This window comes from Convolutriloba macropyga, chromosome 15, assembly GCF_964194025.1.
Source record: "Convolutriloba macropyga chromosome 15, txConMacr16.3, whole genome shotgun sequence".
NCBI classification, from domain to species: domain Eukaryota; kingdom Metazoa; phylum Xenacoelomorpha; order Acoela; family Convolutidae; genus Convolutriloba; species Convolutriloba macropyga.
Window position 1 is genome coordinate 37,964,172 of NC_134482.1, and position 20,201 is coordinate 37,984,372.

The following is a 20,201-nucleotide window of genomic DNA, read 5'->3' on the forward strand; positions in this document are numbered from 1 at the left end:
CCAACCATCTTACAAGACTCTTGCAAGATAACCGTCTTGCAGGAACCGCCGGAAACATGCCTTTAGCTGCTGCATGGGCCTCTTTAGCTTTTTTGAAGATTAGAGAATAGGATTCGACCTATTCCCTAACGTCCAAAAAAAGAGAGACCCTTAAATAGCTAAGGCTAACAAATATAAATAGAAACATAATCAAAATGCGCAGAAGGGGTCACAGAAAGGGCTAAAAAGGCAAAGATCAGATTATCGAGACTTTAAAGACATTTGCAGAGTCTGCAAATGTCTTTAAAGTCTCGATAATCTGATCTTTGCCTTTTTCAAAGTTCAGAATTCTGATCATTGAGGGTTCCAAGCCCACTGTAGTTTGATCAAAGGTGGTTTCAAATGCACCATAGTATATTATCAGTGGCTGCACACAATTTTGAAGAGACTATTTTGCCCAAACGAAAGTCTGATCAGAGCCTGGTACGAGTTTAATAAATTTATAATTTTTCACTGTTATCTTTTGTCCGTATTGAAGGGTATGGCGATTTAAGAGGGCTGCGAATTTGCATGAAACATCAAAAAAGCACAAATTGAAAATAGAGAATTAGAAAATCATATCGAAACTTGAATCTTATCAAAGAGAACAGACTATCGATAAACCATAATAACCATAAATTGTCAAAAATTGAGTAAATTTTGGTCAAGTATTAAAAAATTGTTTTTGTCTCAGAGATGATACGGAGAGCGCAAACATCTTGCCAGTGGTCTGAACTTGCCTGAGAAAGGGTGACATGAAAGTTTAGAACTTGTCTGATCATAGGTCATTTTTTCCGGAATGGCTGGATCAGAGTCTGCTACCGTATAGACCGCAACCTGGGAGGCCTTTATTCTTCGAATTACCAGTGTAGGACCTAAAAAACTGGTCAGATGTAACAGTTTTTAGGAGTGTCATTTTCCTTTATCTCTGAGGCTAGGCTATCTCAATAAGGCTTGCGAAAAAACTTCAAAAGAGTATTGTACGTTGATTATAGGAAGAACACTTCCCTAGTTAAAAATTTATGTCAAATTTGCAATTGTTTAAAGAAATTTGCAAATTTTGTTAAATAATGCTTTAATTTTGCAAATATTTGCATACAGGTTTAAATCGCTAGTAGTTGGCCTTGTGGGGTGATTTTACCACACATCGTTTACAAGGAAAACTTTACTTATTTTTCAATTGAAATAAGAAATATCCGAGAAACGGTTAGAAAATTAAACCACGTTGCTTAATTAAGCTGAGCTTGACCGGAACGAACTCTTCCAATCGTCTGCCAATTTTTGCTAACTTAACCTTATTTTGAAAATTTTGCATTTTCGAGCAAAAATTTGCAATTGTTTGCAAATTTGGTATTAGTTTTGATCTAGGGTTACTTGTTGATGCACCCTTTGTTTGCCTAATACATCAGCATAAAATAGATATGTTTACTCATTTCTCACTAATGAAAGAAAATGTTCAAATTTTTTATTAAAACTAACAGCGATAAATTTATCAAAACTTCAAATTCAAGCTTGCCAGCAAGCATTACGCGCCAAACTAGCAACCCAATTTTTATTAGAAGAACCCAAGTTAATCTAATTATAGATATAAAAACTGCGAACAAAAATATAAAAACTACCGGAAAGCATATTGTTATTAATCATCAATGATTTTGAAAAACTAAATGCACAATAGTTATTTAAGAACCAAGAATTCCACTCCTAATGTTTTTCGGATGATTTTCTTTTGAGCGACAGCCGTTTAAAGTCCGAAAGTTTCACCGGCGTTGAATCTCTCGATTTTGCGTTGTTTATAGTTCGGGGCGATTTGGTGACTTCGCATTTCGTTCTCAACTCAACTTTGGCACCAGTAACATTCCATTTATTGGTGGGCAAACTTTTGGGCAATTCTGGAGAGTCTTGAGAAAGTTGATCTTCGTCGCTGTAGCCGACTGCAGAATCCGAACTATTCGAGTGCTCTTCCGAGAAGTAAAAATATTTTCCAATTGCGTCGGCCGAATAAGACGACGGTAATAGTTGACTTATTACATCATTTTGCTGCTTGGAACTGTCACGTGATGTTACGTCAGCAAATAGAGCGTTGTGATTGGATGAAAAAACAGGTGATGTAACAATTCCGTCTGGTGATGAAATAGATTTGGGTGGTGGCGATCTTAGTTTTTCTGTGTGTTGAATTTGATCTTCAAAAGCTTCATTAAGAGAAGTTGATGTATTTGAAGACTGGAGCCATGGGTGGCTTAATAGCTCATCTATTGTTGATCGATGCCTGAAATAGTTTTTTTTTTATTTTTTGAACTCAAATATAATTCCCGAGTTATTGGTCATTAAAACAACTGCTATATGTATCAAAAATGCTATAATATGCTATTGGTTGTAACATTTTTCATTTAAAAAAAAATTGAAAAAAAAAACATTTTTCAATCTTTAAAATAATGAAAAATGTATCTTTTTTAATTTTTCATTATTTAAAAAAAAATTCAAACTTGTAGGAACAAGAAATGAATTTAGAAGACAATTCAAATCTATTTCAAGTTTCCTGTCAAGAACTGTTTGTAAAATTTTCAAAAACAATAACGATCATGTTTCAAATTGTGTAGTTTACTTATTCTTAGTTCGTGTTAAAAATTTATGCTAATTTTTTTAATCTACGGGTAAAATCAAAACAATCCAGACGCAAACATTCGATTGCTGGTCAAAATATGGCCTTGGTGAATGGTTTTAAAACAATCGCTGATAAATACAGCCTTTGTTAATGACTTTGGCGGTTAAAGCTATCTAGCATTGGAGACTTTTCTCCTTTTGGAAAATTTTTTTTGGATATATTCGCCCAGATCGGGCTTTTAAAAAATATTAGAAATTTCTCTCGACTGACTGAGTTTAAGTGGGGTGAATTTTTGAGAAGTGGATTTCATAAAGGTGGTTTTTTTTGCGTTGTTCTCGCCAAATTTTTCATCATCAAAATATATTTTTTAAAGTCTTATTACTATATCTTTTTAAAAACCCAAGACGAAATTCAGAACTAAGTTTGAGAAAACTAACTTGGGATTCTTTTTGAATATTGACTGTATGAAATCCTGGGCTTGTTGCGAAATTGATTCAAACAGATCGCTTGGGAAGTGGTAGTCAACATTGCAGATGTTGTTCGATGTCTCCTGTGCTGTGTCTCCCGCGAAAGGACTCTGTCCTGTCAGCATTACGTAACACACCACTCCTACGCTCCTGTGGAATATTCCAGCATTATTACGTAATCGTGATGCAATGCTGCAGCATCGTTATACAAAACACATCAGTTTGAAACTTTCCAAATCATGAATCGACAAAGCTAATCGATGAAAAAAAAGTAAGTTGATAGAACATTCTCGGCTATGTTGAGTAACCTTTGAGAAATTAAGAAAAAGGATTTAAAAATGACTGTTATTTTTTGCTTAGATCGCTCAAAAAATGCCTGGGTAGCTCTCAGCAACAACTAAATTTTCACAAACTAAACATAGCCGGCAGATTGCCGGATTAGCTGCGAAATAGACTTGCGTGCCGTAAAATACAAATGGAAAAAGATAGACGTGAGTTGATAGAAGTTATCGCCGCCGCCTATAAAACTTACAAGTTTAATTCAAAGGAGGTGGTTTTTGGGTGCAAAAAAATCACTGCCCCGGGTCGAACGGCCGATTTCCTGATTAACAGCCAGTCGCCTTAACCACTCGGCTGTTCGCCCATATATTCTGTGTTCTTACAATCAATTTTGTTTTAGCAACAGACAACTTCTGAAAAACCGCAATTTAGGTCACCAAGAACACCGCAATGTAGCTAAGCTCACCTTACAGCTTCGCAGCTATAATAACGTTTTTAACGGTTCTAAATTGAGGAGATTCGAACAAAATTCCATCCGGGAAAAGAATTTTCGCCCGATGTCAATTTAATCCCATTTTCATTTAATAAATACAACTTACCATACGTCCGTGGCTGTACTGACTGGGTCATAACTCACTAGCTCAGGAGCTGAAACAGGCAAAAAATTGAAAAGAATGGAAATGAATACTTCAATTCAAGCTCTGTATTGATTCTTTTCAGCGATTAGGTTCTCCCTCATTTCTGTATGCTTGGTACGATGTTGCCACGTATCATTGAAAACAGTGACACCAATTTGGGTAAGTTCAATAGAGCAATATTTACGTTTTGCGGCGTAACAAACTTGAAAATCGACAAAAATGATTCAAATGCAAGAAGTTAAACAATTTACCTGCTTCCTTATAATATATATTTTTCCAAACTGATTTTTGTCCTTGATTTTCAAATATTAGAGGGATAGAAAATGTCTCGAAACTTGAGTCACCCACAATGATTGCAAAAAGATGCGAAATGAAATATAAGCAGAGGGTTTGATTTAGAGATCAATTTGAAGTTACTAGATTTGTTTTTATTTTGGTAAATAATTTTTACCCAGGTAGTCTGGCGTGCCTGCAAACACCCTCTGTTCCCCTGACTTGTCCAGCTGTCTACTGAGTCCAAAATCCACAAGAAAAATGTCTCCTTGCGGGTAGGGGGCTGACAGGAGAATATTGTGGGGCTGAAATGGCAAAACAATTAATTGTCGTCACTGTAGTTGAGCTTCAACAATTTTCTTAAAGACGTGATCTTTAAATGCCTATGATAGAAGACCTTAAATGCTTTCTCTGAAGAAATAATGACTCTTGCCAACGTCTTTTGAGTTAAAAGCAACTTTTTGCAACAAAAAGGCAAAAATTTTTAAGAAGTCTTACCTAAAACGAACTTTATTGCATATTTTATTTTGCATTTAACACAGGACAAACGTTTATATCGCAAGATTATAAAAATCAGCGTGAATTTTTCATAAATTTTTTACGAGCAATTTGTATCGGAAGATATATTTTGCACTGGAAGAATTTTACTTAAACGATAGATTTTTAGCCCTGGTTTTCCTCTCAAACTTTTAAGAAGCGCTTTGATTTGATACGCTTTACCAAGTTGTCTACATGGGAGAAAAAAGTCTTTTAAAAATGCAAGATAAAATTTTTATAATCTCAAATGTATTTATAATCTTACAAAAGTTTTTATAGATAAAATTTTATAATCTCAATATCTCACTCAAATATATTTAATTGCTCTACTTGTAAATTAAGATAAAAATTTGATGATGAGTTGACTGACACATAAAGTTTACAGAATAATTCGATTTGCAAAAAAATCAACCGTTGTAATTATCGTATCAGTATATGTTATGTTGTCTTCAGATTTCATGAGAAGGTCGCAATTTTGCATGTCTCTGCTAATTGTTTCAAGATCTGTTTAAACTTTTTCTATTCTTTTGAAAAGGTTATCTCAGTATCCACAGAAAAAAAACATTTCATGTAGCTGGTGTTGTTTCAAGTTTAAGAAAATTTTCCACTTGCTAAAAGTGTGACAATTTATAACGAAATGCTTCTATTGAAGTTTCGCTAATATATGATTAAATCTGCCAACTCAATTTTCGGAAAAAAATTCTGAGGAAGTTATTTCCTGAAGAGTTTAATTCTGAAAAATATATTTAAATAAACGTATTAAATTGTAACGAAAAAAAATTTGTTGATTTTACGGTTCTGTAACGTTGTTTTTAACTCTGGATTTTTTCGACCAAACACAGCCCACACAATCAATCGACACACCGTACATACAAGACTAATCAGACACCAGAAAGATATTATTCTACAAAAAACAAAGACTTGAAAAATTTTCGCCATTTATGTAGAAACCGTCGCAAAAACATCTTATGGCTTCAATTTTGATTAATTGTTCTGCGGGAAAACAAAAATTATTAAAGACATGAAAACACATCACAGTAAAACAAAAGTTAAATGAAGAGAATAAATTAACGAAATGGACATCTACTGTTTTTTGTTTATAAAGTAAGATTGATGTTCTTTCCCGTCTTTATCAACAACTTAAACAAAGTCACCAGAAAAGTTTAGTTGAAATCTAATGAGCACACTTTCTCTTCTCTAAAGGATGACACATAAAAATAGATGTTAGAAGGAGGGATACTCCATGTTTGATTGATGAAAAACGAACAAAATCAGGTTTAAAATTTGGATTTTACAGTCTGTTTAATTTGAAAACTATTTTATCGCAGAGAATGTGCATTGTGATGTGCTCATAAAAATTTTCCCTTCTGTGTTATTTTTGTCGCTTTTTTTGCCAAAGTGAAAGTAACATAGTATTTTTTTAGGTAAATAAAAGTGCTATCATTGAACGAATGGGATCCTGAGCGTCTGCTGTTTCCGTGTTTCTAATTTTGCAGATGTGATAAACGACCATCGCAAAACGGCAAGCGCGGAAACGGCAATCGCCAAAAAACGTAAATTTTTCATGTTTTTTTCTTTTGTGGTTTCATTTTGAAAACTTATTTAACTACTTGAGTATACAACCAGCTACAAGTTGTGAACCCTCTTATATTTTTATCCACCGTAGTTCCGATTCTTTTAAAAAAATTTTGGATCTTTTCTGTCCCCCCCCCCCCCCCCAGCTTAGTGGGCTTATACCTTTTATGCCACTCCCCGGGCGCAACTGCTCCTTTTTACATAGTAACATGCCCGATAACAACATAAAATCTATAACTTGGGGGCGTAAAAACCAGGTGGGGGATTCAAAACAGAATAGATCCAAAATTTCAATTAATAACGAATCTCAAACGTGTTCGTATCTTAACCTTGGACTCACTTTAACCACTTCTGCTTAAAATGATAAAAATGAATCATATGTGTATACGCTTCATGAGTTAAAATTTTCTGGCATAGAAATCTGCGTCAAAAACTATTTTGAACTTTTAACTAGTTTTTGTAATCTTTTGAGCAATGAATTCTTGGAATGATTTGATGACATTTCATGTTGTTTTACAACCGGTAAATTACCTGTCTAAAAACAATCCAAAAGTGCAATTCAGTTCACGAAAGCAGTAATTCGAACTATCGCGTGATTGAATTCTATTCCAGCTCAAAACGGCTCAAATTTCATACTTTTCAGCTCGAATTCCTTAATCCTACGTAGAAGGATTTCCAAAATATTTGGAACTTCGGGAAGAATTTTGACGGTGGAATTGCTGTTTGACAATTCTTCCCCGGGCAAATTAGGAAAGACTGTACGCTCGGTCGAACTTACGCGTAAAGTAAACAGTTCGTTTGTTTTCCCAGCAAACAATTTTGTCGTTTTCAAAACCCAACATTTTGAACTTAAATCCTGATGCAAACACTTTCTTTAAAGAGTTTCTTAATTCTTAAAACGTCTCTTCAATTTGTACCTTATCTGAGGTGGGGGGGGGGGGGGGCTATGTGGGGCTTTTTAAGATATTCTATACAAATTTCGTCAGGAAAGTTTGTTCACGTTTTTCTCAAGTTGAACAACATGACAGTTCAAAATGAAAGCCAAAATTTGCACTGAAATTAAGTGTAACTCAGCAGGAAGCAAATTTAAAACAAATTTAACTGTTTGCGAGAGTTAGTTCTCAGTTTGCTAGGAGTTTAAACTAGTTTATAATTGCGAATTTAAACCGGTTTAACATAACCAGGGAGTTATAAAATTTAATCAATGACAGCCTTCCGTTTGTTCGAGGCTTTGACCAGTTTGCGAACCCTTGTTTATTTGTAAACAGCCCGCAACTCTTTCGCAAATGTAATTGTAGTCTGAGAAACTTGAGTATAACTGCAATGTTGTTTGAAAGCTTTCTAAGGTAAAGTGTTTTTGTTTACCAAAATTGGTGACGGTTCGTGGGGAAATAGTTTAGGTGTTTAGATTGATATCATTTTCAGGATCCAATAAAATATTTTTGAGAAGAATTTGACATAAGAATTTATTAGAAATTGCTGACGTAATTTGTCCTAATTGATGTCACAAAAACCATATTCACCTGTTCTGCTTGAATAATTAGAAAAAAATAAATCAAGATATTGTTCTTTCCTTTTGCTTTTTTAGTGTCCTTTGGTCAGTAAAAGTAGAGTTATATCCGTTTAAGGTAATTCATATTGATGTTTCTCGTATTTCTCCAATTCAGTTATTAACGAATGAATTCAAAATATGCAGCTTTTCATGTTCAGTTTTAAACAAATGAAATAGTTTTTTCTTTTTTTTAAAAAAAAAATACGTTCTTTTTATCGAGCAGAAGCAATAAAAAAATTACAACTATGAGTGATATAAAACTATCAGAAGAGAGGGGAGCAGAATAAAATTAAAAGACCCAAATAATGCAAAAAAGATAGCACTAACTTCACTTTTGAATTCGTTTGTAACTTTTTACTCTGGATTGATTGATTACCTTGATATCCAGGTGTAGAATGTTGTTCACGTGTAGGAACTGGACTGCTTCCAACAGCTGTCTTGTGTACCTGATGACGTCACACTCTGTGAATACTGCACCCTCGCTGTCTTCATCCTCTGGGTTGTGGGGGTCTGTGCCCACGCAGTACGGGTAAATCTCACCTCCGGAGGCACTGGAACGCAGGCAAAAATCAGCAATGAGAACGAGGAATAAAATTAACTGTGGTCATAAATAAGGGGGATGGGGGTCGGTTACCCGGGCCGATGATTTTCCCAAAAATAACGGGGAAAAGAGAGTAGAGAGTGTATAAATAAAAAAAAAACACAGCACCATTTCTCCGCTTAATTAAGGGTGGAAGAGTGCAATTATAGGACTGTAATTTTAAAAATAAAGGTGGAAGGAGGAAGGAGGATTGATCCCCCATCTCCCCCCAGTCGAACATGTTACTTTTATTGTCTGCATTAACCATTGCGCCAACTGACACTAAGATCAGATGGTTCAACTTGGTTATATAGGTAATTTTGCAAGAGTATAATTTTTTATCAGTCCATCCTAAATTTCACTCTTTGCAAAGAGTATTTAAAAAGTGGAGAAAAGAGTTTAAATACAGTGTAACTTTTTGTTTAGCAATTACACTCTCACCCTCTTTTCCTCTATAAATATGTGTGGAATATGCATTGCACCCTAATCCCCGCTAATTAGAGGCGAATTAGGGGTGAAACTTCGGCCCGAGTAAATAGAACAGATTAAAACCAATTTCTGCTTAACTCGGCTAACAAAAATGGAAGTTTTTTACCCCAACAAAAATAGAAGTTATTTTCCGGTAGAAGTGTTTTCTAAAAAAATTTTGCATCAATTTTTCTTTTGATTCAAGATCATGCAAAATATCAATTTTTTCGAACAATTTACGTACGAACAAGGGAAAGTTTTGAAAGAATGAAACCTTCAAAAGTCAGTTTGTAGTCGCAAAAAATTATCTACAACAGTAGATTTTTTTTTTCAACAAGCTAAACAAAAAACATACATAATAGGCTCTGTTTATGAGACTAAAGCAGAGCCTGACTATTTTTAATAAGAAAGTTTTTTGCATTAAGAGTTTCAAAAAGTCCAATTTTTTCAATGAAGATCTTAGATTCAAACATAGATAATCAGAAGTTGAAATATATCAGATACCATAATACGGCACTCTTTTCGTGTTTTACAATGAGAAACAATGAATCAGTGAGAAACAGTGAATCAGTTCTTATATACAATGTTAATAGCATCAGAAATCACACTATGGCTCTTTCATGCAAAGATAACGCAAAATATGTCAAATGAGAAAAAAGCGAACTTAAAAATTTTCAGAATTCAATTATTTTTTTGCAAAATGAACAACTGAAAAAAATAAACAATTACGTTCTGAGATAATTTGCAACTCTAAATTATTCGAGCGTGGACTACAGTATACAAATCAGATAATCGGTTTCATCCATCAGGAGTTCGAGTTTTGATGTAAAATGGCAGTGCGTTATGGTTTCTTTTCCATTCCTTGGCAAGGTTGGCAACCGGAGAACAAATTTAAGCTCAATAATTTTGGTCAATTGTCCTGGCCCTATTTCTGGCAATTGTTTGTGCATTTCAATATCGCAAAAAATTCTTTTCGCAACAAAAAAAATTCTAATGCTTGCTACCAATTTTTGGAAGAAAACAACTGACAAGCGTTGCAGGGAAAATTTCAACAGACGAACACTTAGTCACCTCCCACTAACTGTAATTAACTCATCAAAATCCCCTGTTTAATACAGTCAGGTATTTTTTGACCTTCTTTTGTTTTGGCATCACTTTAAAAACACAAACTAAATAGGTTTCGTTTTGCAAATTGCTAGAGTTCACTGTCACTCAGTATAATTATAAAAAGACAATATCAGGAAAAAATCAGTTAACCACAAAATTTATGCAAATCACTGAACGCTCCTGCAGAAAACTCGTTTCTATTCATCAGTATCTGGACCTTTATTTTGGTCAAAACCTTGCAGTTTAATTAATTCAAAGTTACTAGTTTTAATCATAAATTTGCGCACATGCATTTGGCTGTAGTTCAGCTTTTGATTTTAGACACAAATTACGATTTTTTTAAACATAAACAAACTTGCTATGCATTAATTTTAGATGGTAAGAAAGACGTCCAGCCAATTAATACCAATGTTGTACTAAAGTTGGGACCGGGAAGTACTTTACTATTTTTAGCACTTTGCTATCTTTAAAGATCAGTGACCACGGTTGAACAAAATAAAATCCAAACTAAAAACAAACGTAGTGAAACTTGGCTACCCTTCAATTGAATGCGACAAGACCAACCACAGAGGCTGTGATTTTGCAATTTCAAGCATAATAGCCCACAAGTCGGTTTTTTTCCAACTTTCAATATCCGCCAGTCAAGCAATAGTCAATTTTCTCTAAAATCAGTGATGTTTTGAAAAAAAGTTTCTTCGCGCAAATCAATTGCTTTGTTACCGTACTCGTTTCTGAGAAAAATATAGGAAACCAAACCATTTTATGGAAATGCTTCTGCAAATTAGTCAGATTCTTTTTTGCTTTTGAAAGAGGCTGTCAGTTGATTATAGTGACAACTAATTAAGACTATTAGGCGTCCTAAAAAGGCGGTGATTTTTTAAAAAATTTTTCAAAAATTTTATTAAAAAAGTTTTCCGAAAACAAACATAAACCGACTAATGTCGGAGAAATTGCTCTCGAACGACAAGCGTTGCAATTTAATTCAAGGGAGCAGGCTAGATAAATTTTTCTTTATGGGTGCGAAAACAATTGACCACGCCGGGATTCGAACCATGGACATGGATCTCCCGCTTTACTTCTGAGTGAGAGCAATAGGGATCACTCAAAAATGAAGAACGGAAGCCTGAAATTTCACTTGAGAAGTCAAAGAATGTTCTAGAAGAAAAGCGCAAAACGGTCAAGCGAAAAAGTTGCAAAAGAAACACGTTTATAATAATTTCTACGAACTTCGTTCCGGAGCAATTAACAATAATGATGCCAGAACAATAACTTGTTCTATTTTTATTGGCAGTTTTTGCATTTATATTAACACCAAAATTTGTTTTAATTTAGGCATACTAATGGTATATATAGGAGCGTATTTTTTCTGGCATTTTATCAATCGCCCTTCAAACACTTCTACGGGCAGTTTTTACAATTATTTGAACACGAAACAGTTGGGTAACCAGTTTTTTACCCAATAAAACTGAGGAGCTAAAAACATCAAATTTGAAGAAATTCTCCGGTGTTTGATACCTGCCTAAAAATCACACCAAATTACAGCTCAGAATGGCCAGCGTTACGAAGCAATTCAAAACTAAAAGAATGAAAACTTTGAGTTGAGAAAAAAAATGTCAAAGAATCCATCTAATGAACAGAGGTGCTTCAGTTTGTCAGTTATCAAAGTTTTTTTAAAAATAACAAGACTTTCAGCGAGCTGTTCTGTGTTTATCCAGCGGTTTTTATCTTAAATTCATCAAATATATCGCACTAAGTTTTAAACCACTTGATTTATTACCAAATTGAGAGCGGACATTTTATCAAAAACTATCAACCGCTCCTAACCATGGTTCAATTGCAATCATTATCAAAACTTGGATGCCCTGAAACTTAACTGAAGCTTCAAAGAATCTGAACGTTTTACAGCGCAATTACTCGCTTGTTTACAAAACGGCTCGCGTAAACAAACTTGTGCTACTCAACATAAACAACCTCCGGGTTTGAAGTTATATTAATCAAACATATTTAAGGCTATTCCAAAATCAGTGACTTAAAGCCCTTTTACGGACTTTAATACTCTGCTATAAACTTGGGTATCAGTTCGAAGAATTGCGTCACAAAAAGGAATTTAGCTTAAGTTGAAGTAACCCTAAGGGCAATAAACTTTCGATAACTCCGGCCTACGATTTATTCAATCCTTAATACATTGAGACGATCACGAAAGCCGCACATATTTTAGCAATTAATTGGTTCGGAAGATATAGAAATAACTGAAAACCTGAGTCAATACCTGTTAACTTTTGATTAATTTGACCACGAGACCTTGAAAACATTTGGTGAACAAATTTCGGATTCACGTTGCGAGGCGGCAATTGGATAGGGGCCTTTTAATTGATACCATTTTAGCCTAGACGAAAGCTTGTAGCTTAACTCTTCAACAAACATTCTTGAATAGAGAATTTGGTTGGAAGCTATTTGTAAAATGTAGACGCAAAATTCACCACCGGGGGTTTCACAGTACAATTATGGGTCTGAACTTGGAGAGTTTGTCTAGACATGAGAAAATTTCAAAATTAGTTATGATCAGATAATTCCTGAATTATTGTTTGACATAACGAAATTATTATTAGGCAACGGGGGTTTTACCAAAAAAAGAATTGACAGTTCTACTTGACCCCATGTCCTACAAATTTTGGTAAAATTAAACAATTCTGTAATTTAAAAAGAAATCAAACAAAAAATTGAAAAGGTTCCAAACAAATAATAATTAAAAAATGAAGCTCACATTTGGTTGCCTGGGTCGGTGTCACCACCATTCAACTCAAAATTATGTAAAATAAGCGAAATTATGTAAAATAATATGCAAAAATATGTGAATGCGGAAATTTTTGTAAGATAAGTGGTGAATGCGGTGAAATTAAATAAATCAGTCGGTGAATGCGGTAAAAAAAACTTTATCGCCTGATAGCGGTTAAATTACATAATTTCACTGCCGAATTTAGCGGTAAATTTACATAAATTCACCGCTTTGAAAATGGGTTCAAATTATGTGAGATAAGCGGTGATTGCGATTAAATTACATAAATTCACCGCTTAACTTAGTGGTGAACTTACATAAATTCACCACTTAGAAAATTTTTTTTTTTCAAAATTGTGTGCGATCAGCAGTGAAAGCGGTGAAATTATTGGCGAGTAAGGAAGAAGTATAAGATATTTAACCACCACCCTAAAACTACCCCTTATTCTTACATCTTTTTGACACTTTTTTCTAAGCTAGTCACTTTTTTTGTAAGTTAAGCGGTGAAGTTATAAAAAATCACTACATTTGACCTCATACAAAAAATTTACTGCGCATGTTTTACAAAAAGTAGAGTGAATTTGATTTTTATTTAAAACAAAATTACTAGGTAGTGAGAGATGGCGCAGTACAAGAAGAAGAGGATAACACGCAGGAGGTGAGAGGTTCAAACCCTTGTAAGGGCGGTGAAATGCGGTAACTTTTTGTAGGTTTACTGCTTACTATAGCGGTGAAACTACATATTTTCACTGCATTTCACAGCAAAATTATGTACAAAATTTGCAGTGAAAAAAACAACTTGTAACCGCTTATCTTACATAAATTTTTAGTTTTTCCTTGCCCCGGGAGGTAAAAATAGACACCCAAAGTAAAACCAAACTTTCTCTTCACCAAAACATTAAAAATCTTAATGCTCTTCACGTTAAACATTAAAAACATTAAAAATCGTTAAAAATTATAAATGTCAGAAAAAAATGCGAAAAATTGTAGTCAGAACCCAGAAGGCCTAAAGTTGTCAAAAAAAGCCTGCTAAGCTCTGATCAGACCCCACTGAAGGGCCGGAGAGAAGTGGTTGGGAAAGGGGGCATAGGTGTGGTCTGCGAATTTTCTGGGCACAAGCAGGAAATATGGGATGTAGGGGGAGGGGTGTACAGGGGTGCATATGATTTGAATAGGGACGAGGGACTGTTATGTGAGAACATCTATAGATGCCTTTCAACGTCGCATAATACCAGCAGCTTCTAGTACCATATATTAGAAAATAGAGTACTGCTACAGTTCAATGTCAAAAAACAGAGACTCTAAAATAGAAATTAATGCTCAGAAAAAAAGACGTCGAAGTTCGAGTCATTAATAAACTTGCTTAAGTAAGAAAAACCCGTGGAATACCAAAACTCCTCTTCCTTCCGTCAGAAGGACCACATGACTTATATAACTGCTAAAATTTGCTTGTGAGCAACTTAAAAATATTTTAGCAGATAATTAGATAATTTACAGATACTTAAAACAAAACATTTGCTGATTGATAACCACTTGAAGAAAGCTTTTCATTAGTAAAACTGCTGTTAGGAGCATTTAAAAAATTGAGAAAAATTGAGAAAATGCTATAAATATTTATTCACTGTAGTTTTGATCTAGTTCTGAGCGTTTATTACGCTTTAAGACATTAGGGTTTACCCTCACTAAAACACCACACGAGAAGTCATTTACTTAACAATATAACTCGGTCTAAATCTTCGTAAAAGTAGATTAAATTGACGAATTTGTGAAGTTGAACAGTTTTAAACAGTTTTAAAGATCTCTTCACAATTTGTTGTCATTTTTGAGGTCAACTTCGGGAAGTGACTTTTATCTCACCGAAACAGGAAGCGAGTAGGTTTAGGGCGTGAAATTTTCACACCAATGGTTATTTTTTATATTCAGCATTCCGATTTTAAATTTTGCTTCTTTTTTTAAAAAAAATTGCTTGGATTTTGTACTAATTGGTTATTCCAACCCAATTATTGTCCATTTCGATTCTAGTTTTTTATGTAGGCAATGAAACTTTTTTGAATTGTGGGTCAAGATTTCAGGATTTGTCCTGCTGTATTTTGTTATATGCTAATACGTAAGCTCGCCAAGAATGTAAATGTGAAATTAAAGTGTCGTGTTGCGCAACACTCCTCAAAAGCGCACACTTTAAATCACTTTCAATCAATTTCATTTTTTTTTCGAAGTCATTTGTGGAATGTTACTATCTAATAAAATGATCACATGTCGGTTGAGAAATTTATGATTTTGTAGGAAAAATCAAATTTGTAGTTACCTAAATTTTAGCAAATAAAAACTCTCTTGTACACAAAATCTTTCGCCCGAGTGCTGCAAATTTTGCCCGCATTTCGTTGCTTTTTGCTGCTCAAATAAAAATTTTTATTAATAGCACTTTCTTAAATTATACGCTCCTTTGAAAAAACGAATGTCTGTCAAAACGAAGACAAATTGATCAAAGGAACTGATCACCAAATTTTTGCAACACAAGTTTTTTTTTGCCGCAAATGGTTTTAAAAAATTTATCTGTCGCAAATCGTCAGTGAAATAATTATGAAATGGTGTTTTTTGTAATAGATCTCTACGAAATAGTGTTTTTTTCCTTTTCAAGCAATAAAAAATTAACTTGTATCACAAGTGATGTACAATTTTACAATATAGGGAATTTACGGCTCTCATGATGCTACACAATGACTAAAGCAGATGTCGCCTAGTCAAATTTTTCATGTCTTAATTTTACAAAATAAAAGACTTGATTAGATATCATAGGTTAACTTTCGTTCGTGAAATCTCTAAAAATAGTTTTTTTTTCAAAAAAAAATCATGTGAAGTCACATCGCAGAGTAGGAACTCTCATTAATGGATCCTATGTATTAGAAAATCCAAAAGTTTTTAATTTGATTAAAATTTTTGAGAATTTTTGAGAGAATGAAACTTACTAATCCATGATGATAACGAGTTCTGTGCTTGTCTCGTAGATGTCGTGAAAGGTTGGGAACCTCGCGTGGGAGGAACACAGTTTGTGAACTTGGATCTCTTGTTCTATATGTTTAGCTGCTCTTCGCTTACTCTGGAACTTGCCAGCGAACAGCGCTCCGTCTGCTCTTCTGGTCAAAATGCGAACTTTGGCAAACCTCCCTCTGAAACATGCAAAATTGTCAAAGTTGGTCTGAAAAAAGTCCAAAAAAGTTTTTTTTCAGTTGAACTCAGTACAATTTCCAACAGTTAGCTATTTCAACTCCACCAACTGCCGACTGCGGCCATAACCAGGAGAAGGTTAGGGGTGAGTTCACAATCATGCTCGAGTTTTTTTAAGGAAAAAAGTAAAAAAAACCATGCTTTCAGTTGCAAGATTTCTTGCATAATTCTTGCGAGATTTTAAGCTCTTCGTTTCTCGGGTACACATTGGATATGCGAGCAATAGCAAGTAACATCCATGATCAAAATGTCCATTTACGCACAGACGTACCTAACTGATGCATCCGTTAGTATAGCAGTCGTCAATCTGCCTCATTATAGAGCAAACGTAAATTGTATGTCACTTGTTTGGCAGAGAATATCAATGACCTGTAGAAGGCAAGTAATTGTTGACAGCTGGCGTAACCTAATGGATAGTTTTGACCGTTTCAAGGTGCTGACGGTCAAAACGTGAAAGCATTAGTAATAATTAATGCCCCCCTCTCTTTCGCAGTTCGCCCCCCCCCTCTCGTTTGCGCCCCCATCGCTTTTTTAAACTATCTGTTTCAAATATCCTGTATAACTGACTTTGAAAACCGCCCAACTGTTTGGGCACAATTTCAGGACGATTTGACTGCAGGTAATGCCAATCCTGGACGCTCCTGGCCAACCTTCCGGCTGCTCGGGAGGGTCCGATACGTCGTGAATTTTCACGGAATACCCATACCATAAGAGTCGAAATGAATGTAGGTGGTGGTGTGGGGGTTTAAGATCAGGGTGGGGGGATGAGGGGGTCAAGAGTGGGGGGAGGAGAGTTAAGAGGAGTGGGAGAGTAGAATTATTCGACGTCTCTCCCCCCATGACCTGTCCGCAACCCAAGTTGGTCTGGCTAATACTTGTCTTGTGTTGCGGACCTCATCTTGGGTCCTGGGTACTTCGCTTTCTTATGACAATTGGAGAATTGGTCATCTTCGGGCATGCTTTGGACAATTGGAGAATTGGTCAAGTTAAAGGGCATGCTTTGTATTTTCTACTATACTACTATACTAATATCCCCCCACCGCCTCCGCCGCCGCTGCCGCTCTACCGACTGTTTTATATGCTGCTAGGAAAATTGGCCGACAGGGCGTTTAGCCGACAAGGAAAAAATGAGAAATTTAGCCGACAGTTTTATCATAATTCGTAATAAAAATTAATAATTGGTCCATAAATCAGTATTTCGGTTGTGATAGATTCAAATCAAGTCCCACGGGCCGCTGAGGCATGGCCATGGCCCGCGAGACATGGCCAGATGCGGTAAAATACGGTCCGACTACGGATCGACCTTCGTTACACTAGTTGATGAAATAGTGTTTTAAATTGGCCAATCACAGCTCTAGAGTAAGCTTTATTGCTCATTTTACTTAAAATTGTCGGTTAAATTTTTCATTTTTTTGGTTGTCGGCTAAACGCCCTGTCGGCCAATACTGCGGCCACCGTTTTATATACTGTATTTCTCTGTTATTTAAGGTAACGTGTCCTTAACCAATTTTACCTGGTTATTTGGCTGATCGTGTGACACGCTTAACCAATTTTGTTGTTTTCCAAAATTTCATTTTTTTTCTATGATTTTATTCCGATCAGAAAAAAACAACAAACTAAGAATGTCCAGTGACGATTCATGAAAAAAATATTTCTGGCTTTTGTCTGCACATAATGCGAGGTAAATTTTCCCTTAGGTCACTCTGATTCAGGACTGTTTAACGTTTTACCATTGGATTGTAATGAAACATTACTGAAAGGCTCTGACGCGAGGCTCCGGGAATCCAACAAACAAAACTAGTAGGAACTTGATTAAATTTTGTCAAAAATGGGTACTGAAAATCTTGTTCTAAACCATCGGAAGAACATATAGGTTATGGATTTACCGAGAGCTCAATTATAAAAAACACGAGCGGCAAAATTCAAAATGTAAAATAAATCTGTCATAGAATCTATATCGTCTCACTGTCAAACTTATATAAAACAAAAAAGAAGCAAAATCAGCCGAAATGTTATTTGCATTTATGAGTAAGGAAGTCGGAAAGATAAGGTATAAATGTTCAGTTGATCATTTGAAATTGTGTAAAAATTAACAAAATTTGCAATAATGGCTAACATGAGAAATTGTTTAAGCAAGCAACTCGTAGACTTTTCGTAGTTCAAGTGAATTGGTAAAGATGTCATCACACTTAACACAAGAATCCCTAAGTAAAAGAAATTTCATTTTGATTTTGTACAACAATCCGAATACACGCAGATTCTCAACACTATTTTGTCGGTATTTTCAATCTTCTGGCTTCATTCTTTGTAAAACAGGGTCCAGAAAACGTGTAATCACTTCAACAGTGAACATATCAAAAATCAACAGTGAACATATCAACTCAATAACTCAATAATAGGTATTGAAAATATTTCTTTGCATAACATCGGAAGAACATATCGGTTGTGCATTTATCGAAGGTTTGCTTTTAACAACCTGAGGGGCAAAATTCGAAATATAAAATATATTTGTCAAGGAATCTATATCATCTCAACCGTCAAACTTATTTTGAACAAAACTGGAAGGATAGCCAGCTGACATGTTATTTGCTTCTATTGGTCATCTGAGAACAATATAAACAAAAATTGACAAAAACTGAGATTGACATTAATAGTTTTTTAAACTGGCAACTCGCAGGCTTTTCGTTGTCATTCAATTAATTTGTTAAAGATCACAGTTAATTTGAGAAAAAAACCTAAATAAATCCATTTTGTACACGGATCCGAAAACACGCATAGCTCGAGAATTTTTCCTCGTCAAACATCCGGGGGCGTGGTTGTTTATTAAATTGTGCCACTAATTGTGACGGGACAATCTTTCAAAAACAACATCAACCGACCAATGTCGGCCAAGAGGTCAAGAATGAATTCCTGATTAGGGCACTAGAGATATATCTGAGAAAATCTGGTATGAGATTCTTCTTTGGACTTTTAGTAGGCTTTGATTCTGAATTAAAAGGCTTTGATTCTGAAAAAGCGGAGTTAACACGCCAAAATCAAGATATCAAGCTGGTAAAAAAACATTTGAAAAGTGGTAAAACCAATGAAAAAACGCTCAGATGACATATCTATAGTACTTCAGATTCCATTAGAAAGATAGGACTGAAATAGTTTCAGCGATTTTGGTTTGAGAAAAATTAAACAAATGGCTTGATTTAGTGCAGTTGATTTCTGTCTAAGTATTTTTTACAAAAACAAACTAGTGATACAAAACCAGTTTATTGAAAACAATGTATATATGAAACTGGACTTTAACGCTCGAAAAATTGTTCTCGAACAGTACGCATTACAGGATTTTGTTTTTAACTTATTCCAGAACAATAAAATGTTTGCCAGGAGGAGGTATAATATCCCGAGTGACTGCATAAGACAAATAGTTTTTTCAAAGAAAACCACAAACTTTTTCTATAAGAAAGAAAAACAGTGCTTTTTTTGATGAGCTATCAGTAAATTTCTACCAGTTGAGTTAAACTTTCTGAAATTTGAAAATTCACACAATAAATTGCTAACCACAAAAACTGCCAGGTAGATACTGTCACAAGGAAATTTCCAGCAGGATTAAAGATATTGGTTGCAATTGTATTCATCTGATTTAAATACATACAAAATTTTTTAATGGAAGTAAATAAAAAAGACGATGTTCAACTCTTTTGCAAAAAACTTTGTGATGAAACTGCATAGAAAATTTCAAAAAAATGCCTAAACTAAACGAATGAAGTCCAAAACTTACAAAATTTTCTAAGCTCAAATCTCGTCTGTGCATCAAATTACTGGACACTCCGGTAAAAATGTTAAGGCGCATAAAACTCATAAAAAACCTGATCCTTTTTATCAAGAACTGAATGATCGTGAATAAAGTTTCTAAAAGTATTTCATACATGCATTTAGCATGGTATCTAAGAACGATTGAATTTTTTATCCCCCCTCCCCCAGTGTTTCTTATGCCCCCAAGTACAATTTGCTTGTTGTTATATAGCACGCTAAAATGTTAAAACAGCACGTGTACCTGGCGGCGTTGAAGTTATATGCCCATTAAGCTTTGGGGGGGGGGGGGAATAGATCCTA

The 20,201-nt window shown here is 34.8% G+C and overlaps 1 protein-coding gene across 1 annotated transcript; it reads right to left on the minus strand.

The window, feature by feature from the left end:
* Positions 1–1,468: 1,468 nt before the first annotated feature.
* On the minus strand, positions 1,469–16,198 carry LOC142354177 (serine/threonine-protein kinase 17B-like). The gene is made up of 7 exons (XM_075406437.1): positions 16,148–16,198; positions 15,839–16,068; positions 8,318–8,492; positions 4,456–4,582; positions 3,966–4,014; positions 3,058–3,237; positions 1,469–2,284 (listed from the first exon to the last, which is right to left on the minus strand). Exons 1-7 carry the CDS (start codon positions 16,196–16,198, stop codon positions 1,720–1,722), a joined length of 1,377 nt encoding a protein of 458 aa, XP_075262552.1. The 3' UTR covers positions 1,469–1,719.
* Between the last annotated feature and the right edge of the window lie 4,003 nt (positions 16,199–20,201).

Coding starts and splice junctions, on each gene's coding strand:
- LOC142354177 (XM_075406437.1), bottom strand. CDS start 16,198: ATGATTGTGAACTCACCCCTAACCTTCTCCTGGTTATGGCCGCAGTCG. Junction 16,069..16,147: donor GGTTATGGCCGCAGTCGGCA/GTTGGTGGAGTT, acceptor GACTTTTTTCAG/ACCAACTTTGACAATTTTGC. Junction 3,238..3,965: donor AGTACAGCCACGGACGTATG/GTAAGTTGTATT, acceptor AATATTCCACAG/GAGCGTAGGAGTGGTGTGTT.